At 36.0% G+C, this 24,589-nt stretch overlaps 1 protein-coding gene across 1 annotated transcript in view; it reads right to left on the bottom strand.

Moving 5' to 3' along the window:
• The window catches only part of kug (FAT atypical cadherin kugelei), a 603,151-nt gene that overhangs the window by 491,172 nt on the left and 87,390 nt on the right, over positions 1-24,589 (bottom strand). The window contains exons 3-8 of the mRNA XM_075308589.1: positions 21,320-23,909; positions 21,151-21,257; positions 20,875-21,082; positions 12,005-12,066; positions 11,738-11,893; positions 11,312-11,675 (exon numbers count right to left, since the gene is read on the bottom strand). Of these exons, the coding sequence (XP_075164704.1) occupies positions 11,312-11,675; positions 11,738-11,893; positions 12,005-12,066; positions 20,875-21,082; positions 21,151-21,257; positions 21,320-23,909 (3,487 nt within the window). The remainder of the gene's footprint in view (positions 1-11,311; positions 11,676-11,737; positions 11,894-12,004; positions 12,067-20,874; positions 21,083-21,150; positions 21,258-21,319; positions 23,910-24,589) is intronic.

Raw genomic sequence — 24,589 nt, 5'->3', positions numbered from 1 at the left:
GACGCCTCAACCCCACGCAAATACCCAGACACAGACAGACTATCAAATAATGGAATTGCCACCCTATCAAGCGACCTAATAGAATAGGGATATGAACCATCAGCATCATAAGCACCCTTTCTATAAACAGATTCAAAATAGCCCGCGAAACAGTCCGCAATGGACTGGTCCCCATACAAGTCAACACCATCCCTCCGGATCTTCGAAGGCCTAGTCAAAGACTTACGTTTCATCCTAACAAATTCATAAAAAGACCTCGGGTTACAATGAATGTCACCTCTAACCTTATCAATGTAAGGAACATAACACGCTCTTGATTCCATATTATAAATAGACCTAGCGACAGAGTACCGAGCATAATCAATATCAGATCCCGTTCTCTTATAACGGGATCCAAGAGGCAAAGAGAGAAAGCAGGGTGATACCTATCCTCAGGATAAGAAACAGGATCACATCTGGACAAATCGCCTACAAAAAACAAATCAAGAATCTTCCCAAAGAAATTCATAACTCCATTTATCTGACCCAAACCAGCACCAAGAAAAAGATTCAAAAAAGTAGTCACCCATTCCGATCCACTAGAAGTAGTCAGTGGAGTCAACGCCACCGTATCAGGCAAGTCGAGCCAAGACACCATAGGCAAATTAAAAACGCCCAAAACCACGATCCTGTCCGAATCATTCATCCCAGACATAATACTATTTATTCCACAAAATGACGCTCATAGATAGAATACTCAGAAGCCGGAGGAATATATGAGCATGTAACGAATAACCTAAATTCCAGAACATCTACCCTTACCGCAAGGAATTCAATATCATCAACACCATCCAGAACTATTCGCTCAGATGGGAAGGTGTCGAGGACACCAATTAGCACCCCACCACCAATCCTACCCATACGATCCTTCCTGAACACCAAGTAACGACCACAAAGAATCTCAGAATAATATACCGATGGCCTGAGCCAAGTCTCCGTCATAACCAAAACCGCAAACTCAAAATCAAAACTATCAGCATACAGCCTCGATAATTTCGTATTCAACCCTCTGACATTCTGATAAACAATAGAAAAAGAGCCACTCAGTTTTTTTGGAGATGGAGAAGGCCTGCTAGATAATCTAGCTAAGTTATCAGACCGATCAACAAACTCCTTAACGAATGCCCTAGGAGACCAAAAATCACGATCGTCGACTGAAGTTGAATTTGTAGCATTGGCAGAAACCACAAAGGAAGAACTTTGGTTGAAAGAATTATTAATTAATTTTGTTATAAAAATTACGGGTCCAATCGTCATATACCAGGATAACCAGAGTTGCATAAAAAACGTTGAAGAGTTCATACTAAACAACAGAACTAAACTCATCGATATAAAACAATCCCACGGCGGCGGGTTCTACGCACCGGATTGACCCGATGGATACCAGCCATCGGCCAGCGGCTGCCACCTCAGTGTACGTGTTGTCTCGTCCGTTTTTTCGTGTTGGAGAAGGTGCATCCCGGGGAGCCTTCTCCGCCTGCTTTTGGTCCGAGCCGGGATAGAGGAAAACCCCGGACCATGGTACTGTGCCGTCTGCCGAAATCGAATTCACCATCGCTCGGTTTCGGTGAGGTGTAACAGGTGCATGGAATGGGTGCACTTCCGGAACTGCTCCGGCCTAACATCGCTGCGGGAGTATAGTCAAACTGACTTCGTGGCAGGATGCTGTGCCAATGACAGCAGCAGTGGGTCATCTGATTATGTGACCCCACCGACTTCTCCCGCACAACAATATTCTCCGCCGCAGCATCTTACACCGAATATTGTTGTACCAGTTCCGGAGAGTGCATCATTTTTGCAATTTAATTGCAACGGGCTCCGTCGTAAGATTAGTGAGATCGTAGACTTTATGAATCGGAAAAGGATAAGGGTCGCGGCGATCCAGGAAACAAAGCTGAATCCCACCTGCAGCCTACGACATTGTGATGGGTACAATGTCCTACGGAAGGATCGCACAACAAATGGAGGTGGTGGCCTGGCTTTCATATTACACCGTTCCGTGCAGTATAGACCTATCACGCTTGTGCTAGACACTACATGGAATGTATGGGGGTAGCAGTTAAGTGTGGGGCTGCCGAGATAGAGCTATACAATGTGTACATACCGCCGGTTGGTAGCTGTGTTCCAGGTTATAGCCCAAACATTGAGTGGTTGTTGAGCGGGCATAACCGATTGGTTCTAGGAGATTTTAATGTCCACCATGAACTTTGGCATTCTCTCCTGGGTAATGACCAGAGGGGCATAGCTTTGGCAGAGCAGATAGACGACTCCACATTTTGCACGGTGAACGAAGAGGCCCCCACGAGAATTATGGGTGACTGCAGCAGTTCGCCAGATTTATCGTTAGCATCGCCTGGTCTGATAAATGACGTCTCCTGGCAACCCGTCATTTCATTGGGTTCGGACCACCTCCCCATAATTCTCACCATCAACCGACCCTCCGATTTCATAACCTCTGAACGCCGGACGTTTATTAATCAAAAGAAAGCCAACTGGGAAGGCTTCAGAGAATACACCGATCGTCGCTTCAGTGAGCTCCCGTCCCCCTCACATGTTCATGTTGCCCAGAGGGAGTTCCGGGACATCATCAACGCAGCAGCCGCTCGCTTCATACCCGCTGGTCGAATTGCCCAAGTGAGGCCCAACTTCCCAGCCGAAGCGGCGGGTCTCGCAGACGAGCGTGATGAACGCCGTCGTGCTAACCCTGCTGATCCTAGAATCAGAGAACTAAATCTAGAGATTAGTAAGATAGTCGACGAGCACAAGCGGAACACTTGGTTAGAGCACCTGAAGCAATGTAACTTAGGAACAGGAACTGGTAAATTGTGGTCAACAGTTAGAGCCCTCTCGAACCCCTCCACAAGGGATGATGGGATTTCAGTCACATTTGGCGACGTGACTGTGACTGATCCGAAGAGGTGCGCCAAATACTTCAACCGACAGTTTGTCGAGCATCCCGAGAGTGATAGAGCGAAAAGGAGAGCCACCCGTCGTGTACGTGGTCTCCGAGCCGATGACACACCACAATTTACTGCAGCCGAAGTTACCAATGTCATCAACAGCGCGAAACCATCTAAGGCGCTGGGCCCTGACGGAATTTCAATGCTAATGCTGAAGCATCTGGGAATACTGGGAGTTGAGTACCTGACCAGACTCCTCAATTTGTCTTTGGAATCACACATTATACCCGATGTCTGGAAAATGGGAAGGGTGATTCCACTACTGAAACCGGGCAAAGATTCGAGCAAAGGTGAATCGTACAGACCGATATCCCTTCTTTCGCCAGTAGCCAAGACACTTGAGGCATTACTCCTCCCCAGCCTTGTGGAGAATTTTCCAGCTGCCCACCATCAACATGGATTCCGTAAGGTACATAGTACGACAACAGCCTTACATGCCATTTCGACACATATTAATAAGGGACTTAACCAGCCCAGGCCGTGTCATAGGACCGTCCTCGTGGCGCTTGACCTATCGAAAGCATTCGATACGGTCAACCACATTATTTGAGGACATCGAGAATACGTCCCTACCGGCAGGAGCGAAGCGTTGGGTGCTGAATTATATGTGTGGACGCCAGTCTTACGTGGAATTCAGGGACAGAAAGTCAAGACCGCGTAGAGTTAAACAGGGAGTTCCCCAAGGTGGGGTGATATCTCCGGCACTGTTTAACCTCTACATGTCCTCGATTCCACCCCCTCCTGACGGCGTCGAGATTGTAACATATGCGGATGACTGTACAATCTTGGCATCTGGGCCCAATGTTGATGACATTTGCGATCGGTTGAACGTCTACATAGCTAATCTTACCAGTTATTTCACTGCGAGAAACTTGAGGATATCCCCCACCAAATCCTCAGCCACACTATTTACTACATGGACGGCAGAAGTGCGCAGGCAGTTGAATATCAGAGTCGATGGAGTAATAATTCCGACCACAAATTACCCCAAGATTCTTGGGGTCACATTCGAGAGCCTTTTTAGGTCATCTGCCCATGCCACTGCAATTTGTAATAAGCTCCGTGGTAGAAACAAGGTCCTGCCAGTGTGGACACCGCAGACCAGTGATACGCAGTGGAATAATATACAAACCTGCCAGAACGCTGCTCTTAGAACTGCGACTGGGAGTCTCCGCAGCACACCCCTGGATCACCTTTATGTGGAGACAAAGATCATCCCTGTGCGAAGACACAACTACATGTTGTCAAAGCAGTATCTCCTGGGTTGTTATCGCAGTAATCATCCAAACCACCATCTTATGGATACACAACCACCACCCAGGAACGTAAGGGTTGATATACATAATCTAGAGCGCGAGATCCAGCGCTATAAAAGAGAGCCTCTAGATCAAGCAGCGTACCAGGCAGGTTTGAACAGGATTCATGAGGATACTGTAGCTGAAGCGGTGAGAAGCTACAAGGTTAATCCTGTTCTTGGAGTCCGACCACCGCCCATAGCACCGGAGGAAAGAGACCTCCCACGGCAGACTAGGGTAGTTTTGGCCCAATTAAGATCAGGCAAGTGCAGCCGCCTCAATTCCTACTTATCGGTGATTGATAGCAGCGTAGCTGACGTTTGCCCAATTTGCAACCAAGGGCCACACGACACGCGTCATCTTTTCTCTTGCCCAGCCAAACCAACCCGACTTACCACCAGATCACTCTGGACACACCCCACCTTAGTCGCAGAGTTCCTTGATCTGCCAACAAGCTGATGTACCAAGCGTATAACATGAAATGGATGAGATCACAATAAACTGTTACAACAACAACAACAACATCGATATAAAATACCATTTTGTCAAGGACTACGTATCAAAAGGACTGATTTCTTGCCTGTATTGCCCAATCTTATCGATTTGCTCACAAAGCCACTTCATCCTCAAAGAATTAAATATTTAAGAACTGAGATAAACATTGTAGAGTAGTTAGAATGAGAAGGGGTATTGAAATATTAAAGTTAACCTAACATTCTAAATTCATCACTTATATTCAGGTTAAAGTAAACACACGGTTTATCTAAAGTATAATCATATGTTTTTGACAGTTGCTTTTACATTTTTGTGATCTCTTGTAAAAGTCTTCCCTTCCGTTGTAAGATCCTTTACTATAAAGAAGCACTTTTAATAAAGCTACATATTTGAATTCCCATTTATTTGTTTAATATAAGTGGTTTTGTTTAATTCTTAATCTTCGGAACTGTCTAACATAGTTTGACACCCATGGCTCATATATATGTATTGTATTGTCTATGACCAAAACAAGCCCGCTGCAGCTATAAAAAAAGTTAGTGCTTGGACAGCTCGGAGAGCTTTGCAGAGAATAGGGTTAGTGGCAGCAGTTAAAAAGAAGAAACCGGCGTTGCACAGTGGTTCCAAATCGCTTTTTGGAAATAATTCTGCAACTTTTGAATGGATAAAGATATCAACATATTTTTTTCTTTGTATGAAAGCTGAGGTGATTTCCTCTTTCAACCTGTAGGCGTTGAAAGTTGGTCACCTCGGGGGGTATGAAATTTTGTTTTAGCTGTCAACTTTGAACCGATTTCGATTATTTTTTCCAAATACGGATACGTTTTAAGCTTTTATAGGTCATTTTGGTCAAGTAGTATATGAGTTCTTCTCCTCCCAAAATCGGCAATTTTTGAAAAAGAAAAAAAATTGTTTTCAAAAATTCTCATTTGGCAAAGCACCGATTGCCAAGCCGATCTGCTTTTAAAAAAAAATCGGAATTTAAAAAAAATTGTTCCGTGCCCCAAAAAATAATAAATAAAACAAGTATATACGGCCGTAAGTTCGGCCAGGCCAAATCTTATGTACCCTCCACCATGGATTGTATCGAAACTTGTACTAAAGACTATCTCCACAATCGAATTACTTGGGTTGCGTTAACACTTGCCGATGGCAAGGTATCTTAAAACTTCTTACCACCGTCTTCTAAATTGTAAGTTAGTCCATACGGGGTATATATTAAACAAAAAAAGGCCGATTAAATTCGTATATAATTCAGTTTGGCAAAATTAAAATAAAATTTTGACAAAATTTTCTATAGAAATAAAATTTCGACAAAAGTTTCTATAGAAATAAAATTTTGACAAAAGTTTTTATCCGATTTGAACAAAAATGTAAATATACTGGAATTTTAGACCCTAAAAATCTGTATCGCATTTATTTTTACCGGTCAATTTGGCAGGGCATCGATACAGACCGATTTATCTTCTTGAGGATACACCCAAAGAAAAAATATTTTCCTCCGGAATGAAATTTTAGACAAACGAAATTCCCCTTTCGTATAAAGTGTTTTCGTTTAGAGCAAACTAATCCGAATTTTTGATAAGCGATTCAACGATGGTCTCTAAAAATTGTGTCAAAAGAAAACTTTGCTTGTCTAAAATTTCGTTCCTCAGAAAAGAAAACACTTCTTTCAGGGTATAGCTGGCGCTATTCCCTGAAATCATGAAAATTGCTTGAAACTGCAAGTAAAATTTCCAGATTTTGTATTCATTTAAATTATGGGCGAAAAAATCTACAGATTTAAGATTTCAAATCAAGGCGTTATTTCATCATATACATGATATGTTTATGATTTCTCTAAAATTCAAAAAAAAATTGGTTCTCATAAATCCAGAATCTGATCTGGTCTTCATAGGTAGAATCTTTACATTTTTTCTTCGGGAAGCGCACTGGTTGAACTGATTTGCTTGGGAGAAGATTTGTCATCAAACCCCCTAAAATGTTATATATTATCAAGTAACCCGCTACGAAGAAGAGTTTTCAAAGTAAACTATTATATTTGATTCATGATGGTGGGTATTTAAGATTCGGACCGGCCGAACTTACTGCTGTATATACTTGTTTTACGTATTATTTGTACTGGGTGTTTTGACTGAGACAAATTCAACACTTGGACAATGCAATATCAAATAAATTATTCAACAAGTAAGTAAAGTAGAAAGTCGGGCGTGGCCGACTATATCATACCCTAAACTACCCTTACTGAATTAGTAATCATAAGCATTTGTGGGGTAACATTGATATAGGTCTGGGAGATAAACCTCGGTTGCCTATTTAAGAAAATTAAGGGGCTTTGTCTCAATCTGACTATAGCTCATAGGCAGTGTTGCCAGGGAAAATATTCGGTTTACCCTACAAGGACAAAAAAGTTCCCTACTTTCCCATACATTCCCAAACAATTTTCCCTACAATATTTTTCGTTAAATTTAAACAAATTTTACAAAATAAAATGGTTCTAAGTACTTTAATATCTTAAAACATGAAAATGCAATGTATATAACCTAGAAAATAAATTTGTATTACCACCACGGTTGCCACAGTTGGTAGAATTCTACCAAAAATAGCATTTTTTTGTTAAATCTCTATAGAAATAAAATTTTGAAAAAAGTTTCTATAAACAAATTTTTGTGAGAAATTTTTCTATAGAAATAAAATTTTTATAATAATTTCTTTAGAAATAAAATTTTGAGAAAAAATTCCATAGAAATAACATTTTGAAAAAGTTTTTTATAGAAATAATATTTTGAAAAAAAAAATCTATAGAAATACAATTTTGACAAAATTTTCTATAGAAATAAAATGTTGACAAAATTTTCTAAAGGAATAAAATTTTGACAAAAATTTTTATAGAAATTTTTTAAAATCGGGCGATACATATATGGGAGCTATATCTACATCTGAACCGATTTCGATGAAATTTTGCAGACTTAAAGGGTGATGCAGAAGATTATTTTGTGCTAAATTTGACGACGATCGGTTAGTAAAAAAGTGCAACGTGACCCTATTTGTCGAAATCGGCCGATACATATGTATGGGAGCTATATCTAAATTTGATCCGATTTCTTCCAAATTCAATAGCGTTCGTCCTTGTGCCCATAAAACTCCCTGTACCAAATTTCAAAATCGGTTAATAATTGCGACCAGAATCCTGTGAACAACAAATACATGGACAGACGGACGGACACCAAGCGCTAAAATCAATATTTCTGGTAGGCACATTTTTTGGCAGATCAAACTTATTATACCCTGACCACTATGTGGTTTAGGGTATAAAAAGCTTCGGTTAATCAGCCTCTTGACGCCGAAGACCGATTCGTGGCCGATTATCGATTTTTGGCCGAATGCCGAAGCCGAAGCTTCGGTCGAGCTCTAGTGCCGAGTTTGCTTTGAATCGATTCAGATTTAGGTATATATATGCATTAGTTTACCCGAGTATAATACATCGTTGGAAAGGTATTTGAGAGAGCTTTAGTTCTATGCAATTGAAAAGAACAAACAATACGAAAATTTGAAGTTTTTGGGGAACGGAACAATTTTTTTTTTTCAAAAATTCAGATTTTTTGAGAATTAAAAATATGAATTGAAACCTTAATAACTTTTGAACTAATTGTGATATCATTATGATTTTTGCAGGGAAATTTGTTTTAAGAAATATTGCTGAATACACCATTCCCAAAATGGGTATCAAAAATCCCCAAAGTGGGGACATATGTTGAAAAAAAGTTATTTTTTTGTAATTTGCATATTTCTCAGCTTTTTACCAGTAGGATGTTGAAACCTTTTACAGTTAGTTAGTGGACACATAGGGCTTCCTGAAAAACCGATTGGCTTGGCAATTGGTGCTTTGCCAAATGAGAATTTTTCAAAATAATTTTTTTCTTTTTCAAAAATTGCCGATTTTGGGAGGAGAACTCATATACTACTTGATCAAAATGGCCAATAAAAGCTTATAACGTATCCCTATTTGGTGTTCTATAAGAAACAAGAAAAAAGATTGGCAGAAGTCTATACAAAAATGTTACGACAGAAAGAATGTACGTGCCTCCTTCCAAAAAAAATGGTCAAAATTCGATTTTTTTTTAAATACTAGCTTGTGGACTTTACAACTTTTAATCTAAAGCACATGGGTACACATTTTTTCTTCTAAAATTCGTAGAATTTTGTAGGGAATGCAGTTAGGTTCTAAATACTGACCCCTCTTTTCCAAAATTTTGCAAAAAAAATAAAATGTGGGGTCCATATCTTGCGAACAGTAAAAGATAAACGCATACGCAAGCGAAATTTTTTGTAGAGCTTTACTAGTTCTATACAGCAAAGAAAAAAATCATCGAAATCAGTTCAAAATTGCGGAGTAGACAGCTAAAACAAAATTTCATACCTCTGAGGTGACCAACTTTCAACGCCTACCTGTCAGCCCGTGGACCCACTAGGGATCCACAAATTTGCAATCAAAGAAAACATCTCAGGAAAACATCTCAGCGTTCATACATGTGGATATCTTTATTCATTCAAAAGTTGCCGAATTATTTCCAAAAAAAAAACGATTTGGAACCACGTTGGCATTTTGCAAAGCCCACAAAGACTGGACCGTTGATGACTGGAAACGTGTTATATGGTATGATGAAACAAAAATAAACCGCTTTCAATCCGATGGAAAAGAAAATTATCCCTAGACAGCTTATCTACGTCTGAGAGACGTATGCGTTTTTTTAGTTTTTCGCTCTCTCTCATGAAAATGAGTACCGAACATGTGATTTTTTTTTTTTTGTTACATATAAATAAATAGTAGTTTAGCCAAAAACTTGGCCAAACGATAAGGATTTGTATATAGAATCGGTGTAAGTACAAAAATTTAAAACAAATATTCACAAATTTAGTCCACGTGATAACAAACTATGATACGTCCCACAGACGTATGTTTAGCTTATCCGTGACTTTCAGTAGGATAAGCTTTCTAAGTTTATTGGAACGACCTCATGAAAGTTTTCAAAAATACCACGACAAGCAGACCATTAAACATGGAGGGGGAAGCCTCATGGTATGAGATGTTTGAATTGATGGAAAACTTGGCCGATGGTAAAAATTGAAGAAATCATGAAAAAGGAAGACTACCTTGATATTTTGCCCAAATTTGTGGAGGTTTACCCTGAGGAGCAAGTAATTTTTCAACAAGATGGCGACCAAAGCATTCTTCCAATATAAAAAGAAATGTTTGTCGGAGCAAAAATCTGAAATGCTTTCTAAACACTGTAGATGTGTTTAGAAAGAGAGATCTAGAGAGAGTGCTGCAAGTAAAAGAATGGATGTAACCAATTGGCGCCTTAAAAATATATATACGCTAAGAAAATTTCATTAAAATTTTTTCTACCAGTGCATGCTTAAGGTGAAACATAATATGTTTGAACAATACAAACACTATTTTATTTTGACCAATCCTGAAAAAATACATGCTTGAAGCAGAAGAGATTTTTTTGAGGGTGTACCCAAGGCTGTCATGCTAACCATTGTACCGCGGTAGCTCCCTACATAGACAAAAAAGTATGTTTTTCATATGTGCTTCGCGATTTTAATATTTTTAACCCATTAACGCCTAAAATGAAACTGTCGAACAAAAATTGATTTTATGGGTTTTTGTTAATTCAGTAACGACTAAATAAAAAGATTTAAATAAAAAAACTGAAAATTTATTATTCACTTTTTAGAAAAAGGGGTGTCCTCATGTGGGGATATTGGGCAGATTAAGTATGAAATTCTCCAAAGCAGGAGAATAATACGCGGGCATAGTTAATATACAATGCGAACACTTCAAGCTAAGGGAAATGCATGTCGATCAATTCAAATGCTTGATGTGCGTCTTAGGTCTAAAATTTAGTCGGGATAATGACTTCCGCCTACGATTGCTCAAGTTGAATTTCACGAATAATATCAAATTCTCATCGTCCATTTTAACCGAATATAGGACAATAGTATTTTTTTAATGAAATTTATTTCACGCTAATCACATGTTTATTCTTCTTTCAATCGATGGCGCTTGTGTTTTGATTTTCATTCCTGTACATTTTAACAAATGTTGAACTCTGAGAGGATTTTCAACATTTCTCTCTGTTACTACATTTTACTACGAGTAAAGTAAAGGAACACAACTATTATGTGTTTCAATCAAATATTTACTTTATATTTAATACTTATTGCTTTTTGTGTTTTATATAATTCCTTATTTGATACAATGTTTTCCATATTTATATTTGCATTTCTTTTATTTAGTTTTAAGATTTTTTTATTTTTATTGGATGTTATATTTGTATAAATGTTATGTATGTAGAAATAAAATAAATGAATGACATTTGCGTTTCTTCGCTGAAATGGAATCGAACTATTTGTGACGTGAATGGTAACAGGAGACGAAAAGTATGTAAAATACAGCAATAATGATCAAATGGCCGCAAAGCCAGCTGATATTAAATTAAAGTGTTTACTTACTGCTTATGTTATACCATAGGTGTTCACTGTCGTCATCAGTCGCCTGTATAAGAGTTACCAAGAAACCTGCTTTATCGCTTTCTGTGACTTCAATTGTACTCTTAGCTGTTTTTATGCTAGGCGAAATACTTGTTTTCGAAATGGGTAAGACTACCACATTTACCCTTGTAGTCTGACTCTTTTTAGGCACTCCATTATCTTCCGCTTTTATAATCAATTCATATTCACTATCTGCTTCAAGAGACTTAACCGCATATATTAAGCCTGTGTCCGTGTCGGCCCGAAATTTATTTTTTCCTTTGCCTGATTTTATGAAATATGAAATTCGTCCATTTTCACCGATATCATTGTCTGTTGCTAAAATCTTTGCATTACACCAATTATTATTAGTTACGTATGTGTCATTGGAATGACCAACCAATTTACCTGAAATATTGATGTATTTACCGGCAATGAAGATGGAGCTTGAACTTTGTAGAACCGTTGTTCAAACTGTGGGCCATTGTCATTTATATCTTCAATGATAACCACAATCCGAGTAATTGAATATAAAGGAGGTGAGGCGTTATCGGAAATAAGAACCTAATGCAAATGTGAAATCTTTGTTACTACATTTATTACATTTATATGTTATCATTATAATTAAATCGTATACAAATGGTAATATATTTAAGCCCAAAATATCTTACATACCTCTAGGACGTGTTCCGATTGGTTCTCGCGATCTAATTTACGCTCCGTGGTTATTAGCTCCCCTAAAAATAAAAATATTTAAATTATAATTATAATGCATTTACAATACAATCTTGTTTTACAATTTCAAAAAGTCTAAAAAAACCGAAACCTCCATAAAGCATATAATAGAAGCAGATTATAACATATAATGCAATAAAAAAATATGGTTTATTATTTCCTTATAATAGCACACACATTTTTTTGATTTCAATCACGAAAATCGCGGATTCAATCATTTTTTTAATTGAAATGTCTTCAATCACGAAAATGATAGTATCAATCACCCATTTTGATTAGGTTAGGTTAGGTTATGTGGCAGCCCGATGTATCAGGCTCACTTAGACTATTCAGTCCATTGTGATACCACAGTGGTGAACTTCTCTCTTATCACTGAGTGCTGCCCGATTCCATGTTAAACTCAATGACAAGGGACCTCCTTTTTATAGCCGAGTCCGAACGGCGTTCCACATTCTAGTGAAACCACTTAGAGAAGCTTTGAAACCCTCAGAAATGTCACCAGCATTACTGAGGTGGGATAATCCACCGCTGAAAAACTTTTTGGTGTTCGGTCGTAGCAGGAATCGAACCCACGACCTTGTGTATGCAAGGCGGGCATGCTAACCATTGCACCACGGTGGCTCCCCCCCCCCATTTTGATTGAAAACCAATACGATTTTTAATTAAAAATTTAATTGACTTTTGTCACGGAATCAATTAATTGTGTGATTGAATCAATTGAATTGAATCAATTAAAATTTTAATTAATTTCGCGACAAAAATCAATCAATCAACTATTTGATTCATTCAATTAAATAATTAATTGAAATTTTAATCAAAAAATTTATATATTGCGGCCCCAAAACGTATTTAGTTTTATTTGAAATAAAAGAAAATGTGTGTTTCTTATAAAACATATTTAATATTTTATTATTTTTGAATTATGCAATAGACAAATAAATTTGGTTCTTGTCATTTGTGTTTTGTTCTAACATAACTTACCCATACAATTACTATCAATAACAACTATAGGGTGAAAGATAAACTATATAAATCATTATTTTCCTTATAATAATAACCATGTCAGCATGTTCCTTCTAATATGTAGATGCGCCTATATTTCCAACAAATCAGCAGCCTGTAAGCTAAATTAGTTTTTCTGAAAGTAAACAGAATAATTCGAATTTAATTTTGTTCAATTAAAAGTTCATTTTGTTAAACATTACCTGCATAGAATATCAAGTTCAATTCTTAGTTCCAGGTTGCAGATTTATAATCTTCTTTTGCAGTTGTAGTCTTTTAGTATAAAATGGTGTGTTAAGGAGCTCGGTAATTTAATTTTAGTAACAATTCCTTTCCAAAATTTGCACACATTGAAATCGTCTATTAAAATTTGAACCAATCAAAGACAAAATAATGGGAAAGCAATGTAATATTTGGTATATACCTTGATTTTTTAACCAAGAATATTTTTTATTTCTAATTACTTCTACGATTAATACTATCGTGATTAAAGCAATTTCAATTAGCAAATTAATTGGATCAATTCTGTGCAATTAAAATTATAATTGAAAATTTAGTACAAACAATTATTATAGTTTCTGTACACCCAAAGAAATTTGTTAGTAGGGACAGCAGAAAAGTCTGCTAAAACAGCAGAAAGTCTGCTGAAAAAGGGACAGCAGTCACTGTTTGCTGAAATAGCAAACATTTCATGCTATTTTTAAGCTCGATTACACTAAAACATGTTTTATTTTGGCTAAAACAAATAAAAATTTCAATTTAGGACCTATCCTAACATAATTAAAACAATATTTTATGAATATCTATAGTATTTGACCACAAATTTGAATATTAACGGATTGAGGCTAATAGCAAACAAAATGTTTGCTGATCGTATTTAGGAGCTTGTAAGTATATTACTGTGCAAAAATATACCAAAAACTACTTTTGGTTCTTAAATATGCTTTGGGAAAAAATTTATAACCTAAACATTTTATAAATTGTTGTTCATTAGGCCCTGAAGTACAAAAATATAACAGCAAACATCGACTGCTGTTTATAGCAGACTTTTTTCTATGAGTGTACAAATATTATCATATTCACAAATCCCAGAAAAAGAAAAAGTTAATTAAAAAATTAAGTGATGCAATTAACCTTTGTGATTGATTTTTATTTCAATTAAGAAATTTGTTGAATCAATTGGAAATACGTTTAAATACGTTGGTAGTATTTTTTCTGTGTATGAACTGCTATGAGTTTTTAATTAATTTTTAGGCTTTTGCACAAAAAATTTTGTTTACTTTTTTTCTCTCCCTCCCGTTATTCAACGCATAAGCAACGCAGATAACTTCATTTTATGTCACATACTATAATTATAAGATTATAAATCTTGTTGTATGCGAGGCAATAAATAAACTAAACTAAATTTTATTGGCTTAATTTAAAATTTAACACTACAATTGATTGTAAATTCCGAATTAATTAAGTATTTTTTTCTAATTAATTCTGTGATTGATGCTATCTACTTCTTTATGTAAGCAATTTCAATAAAAATAAAATTGCTTCAGTGAAAAAATTGTGTTTTGCTATCGTAATCAATTACACTTTTAATTGAATCAATTGGATTTAATTGAATTAATTAAAATTGCGAATCGGAAGCGCGAATCAACAAAATCTTCATCACGTAGCAAAAATACCACCAATATATATTGAATTAAAGTTTTAATTAACAATTTTATTTAAAATCTAGTTCATCACAATTTAATTGATTTCATATTTATTTAGTTAAAATAAAAATCAATTGCAAAATTTAATTAAGAATTGATTGGATCAATTAATTTTGCGCTATACCAAAATTTTGTTTTTTTTCGCATTCAAACGCATTGAACGTAAAAGTTTATTGATAAATATCAGCTGTTCCCAAAGTGTGAGTCCTACGCAGAAGAAATATCTTCAACACATTCTTTGAAAAAGGTGATAGAAGTTGAAAAATTTTCAATTAATAAATTAATTGGTACAAATAACTTTTTAATCAAGATGGAAACATTAAATTAATTAATAGTCTTAAGTAAAAAACTAATTGATACAATTAACTTTTTAATGAACAAAATTAATTGAGTTTTGCAATCAACATCAATTAAATTTTTAATTTAGTAATTTAAACAAATATATACAGCAGTAAGTTCGGCCGGGCCGAATCTTAAATACCCACCACCATGAATCAAATATTAGGGTTTCGTTTGAAATTTCAGGGGGGTTTGAGGACAGATCAAGCAGAGCTGTTCAACCAGAATATAAATCTAAAGATTTTTACCTATGAAGACTATATCAGATTCTTAATTTATAAGAACGATTTTTGTTTGAGTTTTAGAGGAATCATTAACATCTCTTGTAAGTGTGCACGAAAATTATAAAATAACGTCTTGATTTGAAATCTTAAATCTGTAGATTTTCACCCGAAAAGTAAAATGTGAAAATTTTACATTGAGTTTCAAGCAATTTTCATGATCAGTGCGCCTTCTATAACCTCAAGAAGTGAAATCGGTCTATATGGAGGCATTGTTAAATGGACCGATAAAAACTTAATCCGATACACGTTTTTGTGAGCTTAAAATACCAGAATATTTACAATTTCAGGCAAATCGGATAAAAACTACGGCTTCTAGAAACCAAAGGAGTTAAATCAGGAGATCGTTCTTATGGGGGATACACTAAAATATGGACCTATACTCACTGTTTTCAGCACACCTCTTTATGGCCCGAAAGTATCTCTAGATTTCCAATTTCAGGCAAATTGGATAAAAACTACGGTTTCTATAAGACCAAGACCCCAAATCGAGAGGTCGGTTTATATGGGGACCGTACCAAAACATGGAACGTTTTTGGCACATCTCTTTATGGTTCTAAAATACCTCTAGATTTCGAATTTCAGGTAAATTGAATAAAAACTGCGGATTGTAGAAGCCCAACACCCAAATCGGGAGGTCGTTTTATATGGGGACCATACCAAAACATGGACCGATACTCAAAAATTTTGGCACACATATTTGTGGTCCTACAATACCTTTAGATTTCCAATTTCAGGTAAATTGAATAAAAACTGCGGTTTCTATAAGCCCAAGAAGTAAAATCGGGAGATCGGTTTATATGGGGGCTATACCAAAATAGGGACCGATACTCACAATTTTTGGCACACGTATTTGTGGTCCTACAATACCTCTAGATTTCCAATTTCAGGTAAATTGAATAAAAACTGCGGTTTCTATAAGCCCAAGAAGTAAAATCGGGAGATCGGTCTATATTGGGGCTATACCAAAACATGGACCGATCATCACCATTTTTGGCACACCTCTTTATGGTAATAAAAACTGCGATTTCTATAAGCCCAAGACCACAAATCGGGTGGTCGGTTTATATGGGGACTATATCAAAACCTGGACCGATATAGCCCATCTTCGAACTTGACCTGCCTGCAGACAAAAGACGAGTTTGTGCAAAATTTCAGCACGATTGCTTCATTATTGAAGACTGTAGCGTGATTACAACAGACAGACAGACAGACGGACATCGTTATATCGTCTTAGAATTTCTCCCCGATCAAGAATATATATACTTTATATAGTCGGAAATCGATATTTCGATGTGTTACAAACGGAATGACAAACTTATTATACCCCCGTCACCATTCTATGGTGGTGGGTATAAAAATTAATTCAAATTTGCTCTTGACTTCAATTAATTTTTTTAATGTCATTTTCGTGATTTTCGTGAAAGAATTTTGACAATATAGAGAATTTTTTTTTTAACATTTAAATAAAACTTTAAAATTTAATTATATCTATATGGTGAAGACTATTGTGGGTCTGAAAGCTGAGATCAAGCCCTTTCCAATGAGCCTAGTCGCTATACCGCACGCGGCTTAGTGGGTCCGTTTTAAAAATTTCTTGAAAATTTTATTTTCCAATTTGCGCTTTTCACAAATACTTTTCTAATGAAGACTTTAATGGGTATGAACGCTGGGCTCAAGCCCTTTCCAATGAGCCTAGTCTCTATACCGCACGCGGATCAGTTTTGGCACAGTGGGCCCGTTGGAAAAATTTGTTGAAAATTTTATTTTCCAATTTGCGCTTTTCACAAATACTTTTCTAATGAAGACTTTCGTGGGTATGAAAGCTGAGCTCAAGCCCTTTCCAATGAGCCCAGTCTCTATACCTCAATCGGCTTAGTTTTGGCACAGTCGGCCCGTTTTGAAAATTTGTTGAAAATTTTATTTTCCAATTTGCGCTTTTCACAAATACTTTTCTAATGAAGACTTTTGTGGGTATGAAAGCTGAGCTCAAGCCCTTTCCAATGAACCTAGTCTCTATACCGCACGCGGCTTAGTTTTGGCACATTTCTTGAAAAATTTATTTTCCAATTTGCGCTTTTCACGAATACTTTTCTAATGAAGACTTTAATGGATATGAAAGCTGAGCTCAAGCCCTTTCCAAAGAACCTAGGCTCTATACCGCACGCGGCTCAGTTTTGGCGCAGTGGGCCCGTTGGGAAAATTTGTTGAAAATTTTATTTTCCAATTTGCGCTTTTCACAAATACTTTTCTAATGAAGACTTTCGTGGGTATGAAAGCTGAGCTCAAGCCCTTTCCAATGAACCTAGTCTCTATATCGCACGCGGCTTAGTTTTTGAATAATAAGCAGCAAAATACTAAAAATCCAAATTCGAATTTGAAAAATATTTTTGGTGGTGGTTTGTGTCTCGGCTAAGTTTTTGCTGCGGATTTCAAATTCGAGTTTAACCAGTCAGAAATTTACGATGGTTATAAATATTGAGCGTTGTAACAGCGTTGGAAGCCAACGTTGAAACAACGCTTGCTAAACAAATTAATTGACGGTTTTTAAATAGTAATTTTTCCATAAAATTATCGTTGAAAATGCATGTTCCATCAATGTCCAATGGTTTTTAATGAGTAATGGGTATTATTGTTGATATGAATAGATTTATAATAGGATAATGTTCCTTTATCATATAAAGTGAATATGTACATTAACAGTGAAACCACTAGGAACAACAATTTTGGTTAATTTTACAAATGAGGCAATTGTAGAAAGTTTTAACTAAACTAAACGCTGATATCACGCCAAAACCCAAATATAAGTAATTATTTATCGACTAGTTGAAGAAATTTTGTTAGACATAATTACTTTTTTTTCACATGTTAAGGTGAGTATTAACTTCGAGTTTATCCGCTTAAATCGCTAAAGTGAAAACTCAGTAAGAAAAATGCATAAATTTTACTATAACTTGATGGGGAAAAGCCCAAAGCAAATTTTCACAAAGTTTATATTCCATAAAATGGATTATTAAAGAAAAGTAATCGTGAAAAAATGACGTTTTTAGCGGCTAAACTCGAACTTAATACTCACCTTTAAAGAAAAATTCAATGTTTGAAGGCAAATTTGCAGTTCAGGGGGCTAATCACAGCATTCGATATCGAATTCATAATCGTATCGAAAAAATTGTCGATACGATTAAAAGTTTGGATCACGGGATTCGATCGAAATTTGATGCAATTTCTCAAGCGTTGCCAACAGCAAAAAACGAAGCAGAACAAAATGAAATGACAAAATTAAGTTAGCGTCACAAAAAAGAATGTAGAAAAAAACATGTTTTTGGAGGTTTCAAAGTAAAAAGTAAATTGTATTGCATTATATCTTATGGACCCATATCTCTTTTTACATTCCTCCGAATTCCTTCCTAATTGGAGGATGAGATGAATATAAAATAATTCGGCGACAAATAAAGAATAAAAGTGCACATTGTTATTGGTGTAAGTACATGGGTTTGAAATGGTGTGCACTGTTAGAAAGTCACCTTTTGCAGGCTCAATGGACGATTTCGGCTGACGAAGGAGGCGTTCAAATAGAAAATAATTTTTGGTGACATGTCAACGTCAATTTTATCACCTTACAATTGTCTGCCGTCTTAAACCTTTTTGCGAGTGGAAGCCTTCATAATTCACTATTCTTACAAGGTGGTCCAGAAGCGTTATGTTGGCACGGAATTGTACGGTATTTGGTTGATCACAATCTCTTGGATATCGATCTAGCATGTGCACTTTATATAAGGTTCTTTGCCAAGCTAGAATGCTCGCTGCGAACACTACTATGACCAATTTTTGTTTAACTTTTATTGGAGCTGCATTGGTCCTAAATATTCAATATATGTTCATTATATGTAAATTTACTACAAACTAGCAACAATTCGAACTAAAACTAATATATTTACTATTCCTATATGGCGAAAACAATGTAAAAAACAAGTGAAAAATGTTTTACGATTGCAATTTACCAATCGAAAAAATTGTCGATCAAAAAAACTCGATATCGACTCCCGTGATCCGAAAAATTTAGATTTCGATCAAAAGTTCTCGATATCGAATGCCTGTATTGCAAGAATGTTCTCTTGGTGCATTTGGGGTAAAATGTACAAATCTTAAGAAATTCTGAAGTGTTTTGTTTGAAATACGCACATTTGTGTATACTTTTTCCCTTTGTTAAGTTCATTTTAGTGTCGTAGAGGGTTCTCTTTTTTTTCGTACCGTTGGTGTTATGTATGGAAGATGTATAATGTAGTCAAATTAAAAACTACAATTTGAATTATAAAGTGACAAATTTCCATGTAATAAACCACTTAGTATATACCAATCATTAATAATGAAAACCTTTGCTTTTTTAATATAACAGATTTTATTGATGTAAAGTGTAAAATACTAACATAAATATAACAACAAAATATTCAACGTATTTTGTTTTGTTTCAATAGCGGTTTTAAGGTACTGTAAACTTATAATTCTAACCCTCCTAAAGCATTATAGAACCAATTGGAAAGACGTATGAAATGTTGTTTTTCAGTGCTTTTTAATGGTTGTAAAAACCCTCGATACACCGTAGAACGATGTTATCATTTTGGGGTTGTCAAAGCGTTCGTTAAACCATCGGAAAAGCGTATAAAATATTGTTTTCATGACGCTTTGAAAACGTTGTTAAATACAATCGATACACCGTGGAATGATATCATTTTGGGGTTGTAACAACGCTTTTTCCCACCGTGTATCAACCTTCACAACGCTTTTACAACGCTTTTCCGATGGTTTTTTTCTGACTGGGTATCTTCACACACATGCAAATACGGACCCATCTAAACTTAAACTGCACATAAGATATGCTAGTGTTCTTAAGACGTCAGATATCAGCTATAATGGACCTCTACCTGTTAGGCGAGTTTGCAAAAACTGTTGCATGAGCTATTATGATTCGGAGGAAAAGGAATCAATTAAACACATCTTGTGTGAGTGTCCTGTATTTTGTTTAAGGCGTAAGCGAATTTTAGTGGCATATAACTTTACATTACTGGCGGAGCGGGAAAGTGTTAACTAAAGCAGTCTGTTTTTGGAAAAGTCAGGTTGGTTCAACAGAAAAAATATTCGGTGGCTTCAACGGCAAAACAAAACTAGAATTGCCTATATGTAATAGGTGTTTTTAATTAATGTGGTATCATAATGGACTGAATAGTCTAATGGTACGGCCACACTAGGCGAATATTTGAAAGAAATCCAAAAAGAACTCGTCACCACAGTGAAACATTTTGACCATACCCTGAGTGAGCCTGAAATAAATCGGACTGGCACCTTAACCAAAACTAATCCTATTTCTTTACTGACTAAATATAGAAATTATGAAAAAATAATTTGCTTGCGTCGTTCGTAGGAAATATGGAAGTCTTTAATTAAAGCCATATGAGTAAAAGCTTCTTATATAAAATATTCATACCTGTTAAGTTCTTTATTTCAAAAAATCCTTCGGGATTTCCTGAAACAATCTTATATGATAAGTTGGTCGTACTGGTAATATCATCGTCCGTAGCTTCTAGCTTCATAATCAACGTGTGTGCAGGGCTTCCTTCATAAACCGTAGGATAATACACAGGGTGAAAAGTCATTGGGACGTTGTCATTTACGTCTTCAACTTCAATATAAACCTGTGCAGTGTCAAATATATAAATAAATAAATGTGTAAGCCATATACGATCAACATTGGCTCACGTACCTGTACACAACTTGCCAGGGGAACTATGGCGTGATCCTGTGCACATAAAGTTAGCCAGTAATAATCCTTTGTTTCAGCATCAAGGTGAGCAAGAGTCCGTATATTACCTATAGTAGTAAGAGAAGGGAGAGATATTAATTTTGTAAACCCTCCTTGTAATTTAACAAACCTTTTTCGTTTATAGCAAAGACCCCGATTCCGTCCCCTCCTTGTATTGAATATGAAATTTCGGAATCTGGACCTGTAGAATCAAGGTCTTTGGCGGTTATATTCATCACTATTTGCCCTTTAGGTGCATTCTCTTCTATTCTTCCCACATATACAAAATCGTCAAATTCAGGAGCGTGGCGATTCTCGTTGACATCAATTATTTCTATTATAACTGACATATCAGATGTTAACGAAGGAGTCCCACAATCGACTGCACTAATCACTAAATTGTGTACTTGTTGTGTTTCATAATCTAAATAATTTTGAGTTTGTATAACTCCACTGTATTTATCTATTGCAAAAAGTGATCCATTTGATGCTTCAGTTATTACAAAAAATATTTCTGAATTCATGCCATCATCAAAGTCGTGGGCTTCCATTTTTGCGATTACTGTTCCCCTGGGCAAGTCTTCGCGAACTTTAAAGACAATTTCTTGCACTCCAAATACCGGTGCGTTGTCATTTACATCTTCAACCACAATTGTTATGATTGCCTCTGCAGAAAGCGAAGGAAAACCGCCATCTTTTGCATATACTTGAAGCTCATGTTGTTCCTGTTTTTCCCTGTCGAGCGTTTTTACTAAATACATGCAACCTGTTGTTGAATTTATAGCGAAATTTCGAGATTCAGTTTTAATTCCATAAACGATATATGCATTTGATGTAGCATCGGCGTCACTAGCTGTTAAGCAAAATATTAGAGTTCCATTCTTAGCATCTTCAGGAAGATTAAGTTTTAATACAGGCTTTTGAAATACAGGAGGATTATCATTAACGTCTAATACATTAATTGTAACTAATTTGGAATCACACTTCGATGGTTGTCCTAAATCACACACTGTGATATTTAGAACATATTCGTCTTGCCTTTCTCTGTCCAAGTATCCTATCAATTGAAGCTCTCCACTATCTGGATCAACTCGAAACACAGACTCAAAATCACCATCAAAAATACCGAATATCAATTTCCCGTTGTAGCCCAAATCTTTGTCCTTTGCTTTAAACCATGTAACTGTATCACCAAGTGAAATGCTTTCGTTTATACTCAACTGCGTTGGAAAATCAACGAATTCTGGTCGATGCACATTTTGTCCATATCTGCTTTGCACAATGGTATAACCATCGGATTCCAAATCATCCGATTTCATGTTATTTTTCTCTGAAGATGCTATTATCTCTGCCAATTTTTTAGCTATGCCAGTTTCATGACATTCGAAACTGCTATACCCATTCAAATCTACATCCTTAGTCACATCGTAACTATCTGGTCTTAGAAGATCTATCTGAATTGTCATTTCATCCGAATAATGAGTTCCGTCGGTTGCTGATACATTGATTGAGCGATGGGATATTCGTATGTCGTTGAGATCGCAACCGATAGTAATAACACCGGTAATTGTATCCATATTGAAACATCCATCTTCATTGCCAGCTAATAAACGATATGTGATATAATCTCCAACATCAAAGTCTATAGCAGACAATGTAAACACATCTGTGCCGACGGGTGCATGACGGAACACCCTTCCAATGCAGTTAACGCGCTCAAACTGTGGGCGGTTATCATTAATATCATTTATGTTAATGTACACAACAGTTTCTGTTTGTCTTCTGTAGGGTAAACCCCAATCAGATGCGCGCACTTTCAATTTGTACGACCTTCTCATTACTTCGTAATCCATAACTTTTGTTGTTCGAATAACTCCTGTGAAATGATCTATGTCAAATGGAATGTAATAAAGATTTGCTATACTATACGAAATGTATCCATTTTCCCCCGAATCTCTGTCTTTAGCTGAAACTTTTGTAACATAAGTCCCAGCCAATTCGTTCTCATTTAAGGAAACTGTTTTGTTGTTTTCATCAAAGATGGGGTCATTGTCATTAGCATCTATAACATTAACTTTTACTTTAGCCGACGATTGCTTTCGTACACCTAAGTTTGCCTGATCGATAGCAGTTACTGTTAAAGTATAAATTGCAGTTTTTTCTGCATCCAGTTTCTTTTGTGTGTACAACATACCGGTATCTGGATTGATCTTGAATTCTGCGCCTTCGTTTCCACCTACTATTTCAAGGAACACTAATGCATATTTACCAAAAGACGGATCAGTTACTTTTAACCGAATGACAGGCATGTTGATGGGAGCAGTTTCAGGTATGGATACTTCATACAACTGCTTAGTAAAAACTGGAGCATTCAATTTATCAGCATATATAACAATGGGTACATCTTTAGAACTGTGTCTCCTTGGCACTCCATTGTCTTCCGCTTTTATTGTAAGGTTGTAGCTATTTATGGGTTTCGAAAATACAGCCAACTTTTTTAGTTGTATATAGTATTCATTGTACGTTTTGGAACGTATAATATCAAATATGCCTTCCTCGTCGCCATTAACAATTGACACTTCTTTAATCTGCCCATGATTTCCTCTATCTTTATCAAAGACTTGTATTATTCCATAAATATTTTTAGTTATATCAAAATCTTTGTGAGTATTGATGCTGGAGACCGAACTTATATGTAATTCTGGAGCATGTAAATTAGTCTGAAATAGAATATTTTGATAAATTAGTTTTTTTTATATAATTAAGTAATAAATAAAAAACAAAATAAACTAAGACCGAACAGGTTGTTAAGTTTTATTTGTGTTTTTTGTCCATATTGTTAATGTCGTCTTGAAAATGCCTTACATACATATTAATGAGGTCAAAAGGTGGTTGAATTTATAATATAAGTTCCTTAAATTTATGTTTAGTTTAATAACTAAAGCTCCTTTATTATTTTGTTTGGTCTGATTAGTAGTCGATTTAATTAAAAAACAACAATTACAATTAAAAATATTCTTTCATAAATGAATATCCTAATAACGCTGCAAAAAAAGCTTCACCAGAAAGTAGTGAAAATGTTCTTTTTGGATCCGGAAGTGGGCCCATGGACATTAGAGATCGACCGGAGCATCGGCTTCGGCATTCGGCCAAAAATCGATAATCGGCCACGAATCGGCGCCAAGAGGCCGATTAACCGAAGCCGAAGCTTTTTGAATAATTTATTTCATATTGAATTGTCCAAGTGTTGAATTTGTCTCACCCAGTACAAATAAAAATTATAAAAAATAATCGGCCTCGGCCGATTGTTTTTTTCTTTTTGCCGGCTTCGACCAAAAAACCCCGCTTCGGTCGAGCTCTAAAGGGCATTTCATAGGACAGATGTCCACCATTTCAACAG

This window comes from Haematobia irritans, chromosome 4, assembly GCF_050003625.1.
Source record: "Haematobia irritans isolate KBUSLIRL chromosome 4, ASM5000362v1, whole genome shotgun sequence".
NCBI classification, from domain to species: Eukaryota; Metazoa; Arthropoda; class Insecta; order Diptera; family Muscidae; genus Haematobia; species Haematobia irritans.
The sequence above is the reverse complement of the archived record's forward strand: the minus strand, read 5'-3'. Positions and strand labels throughout refer to the sequence as shown.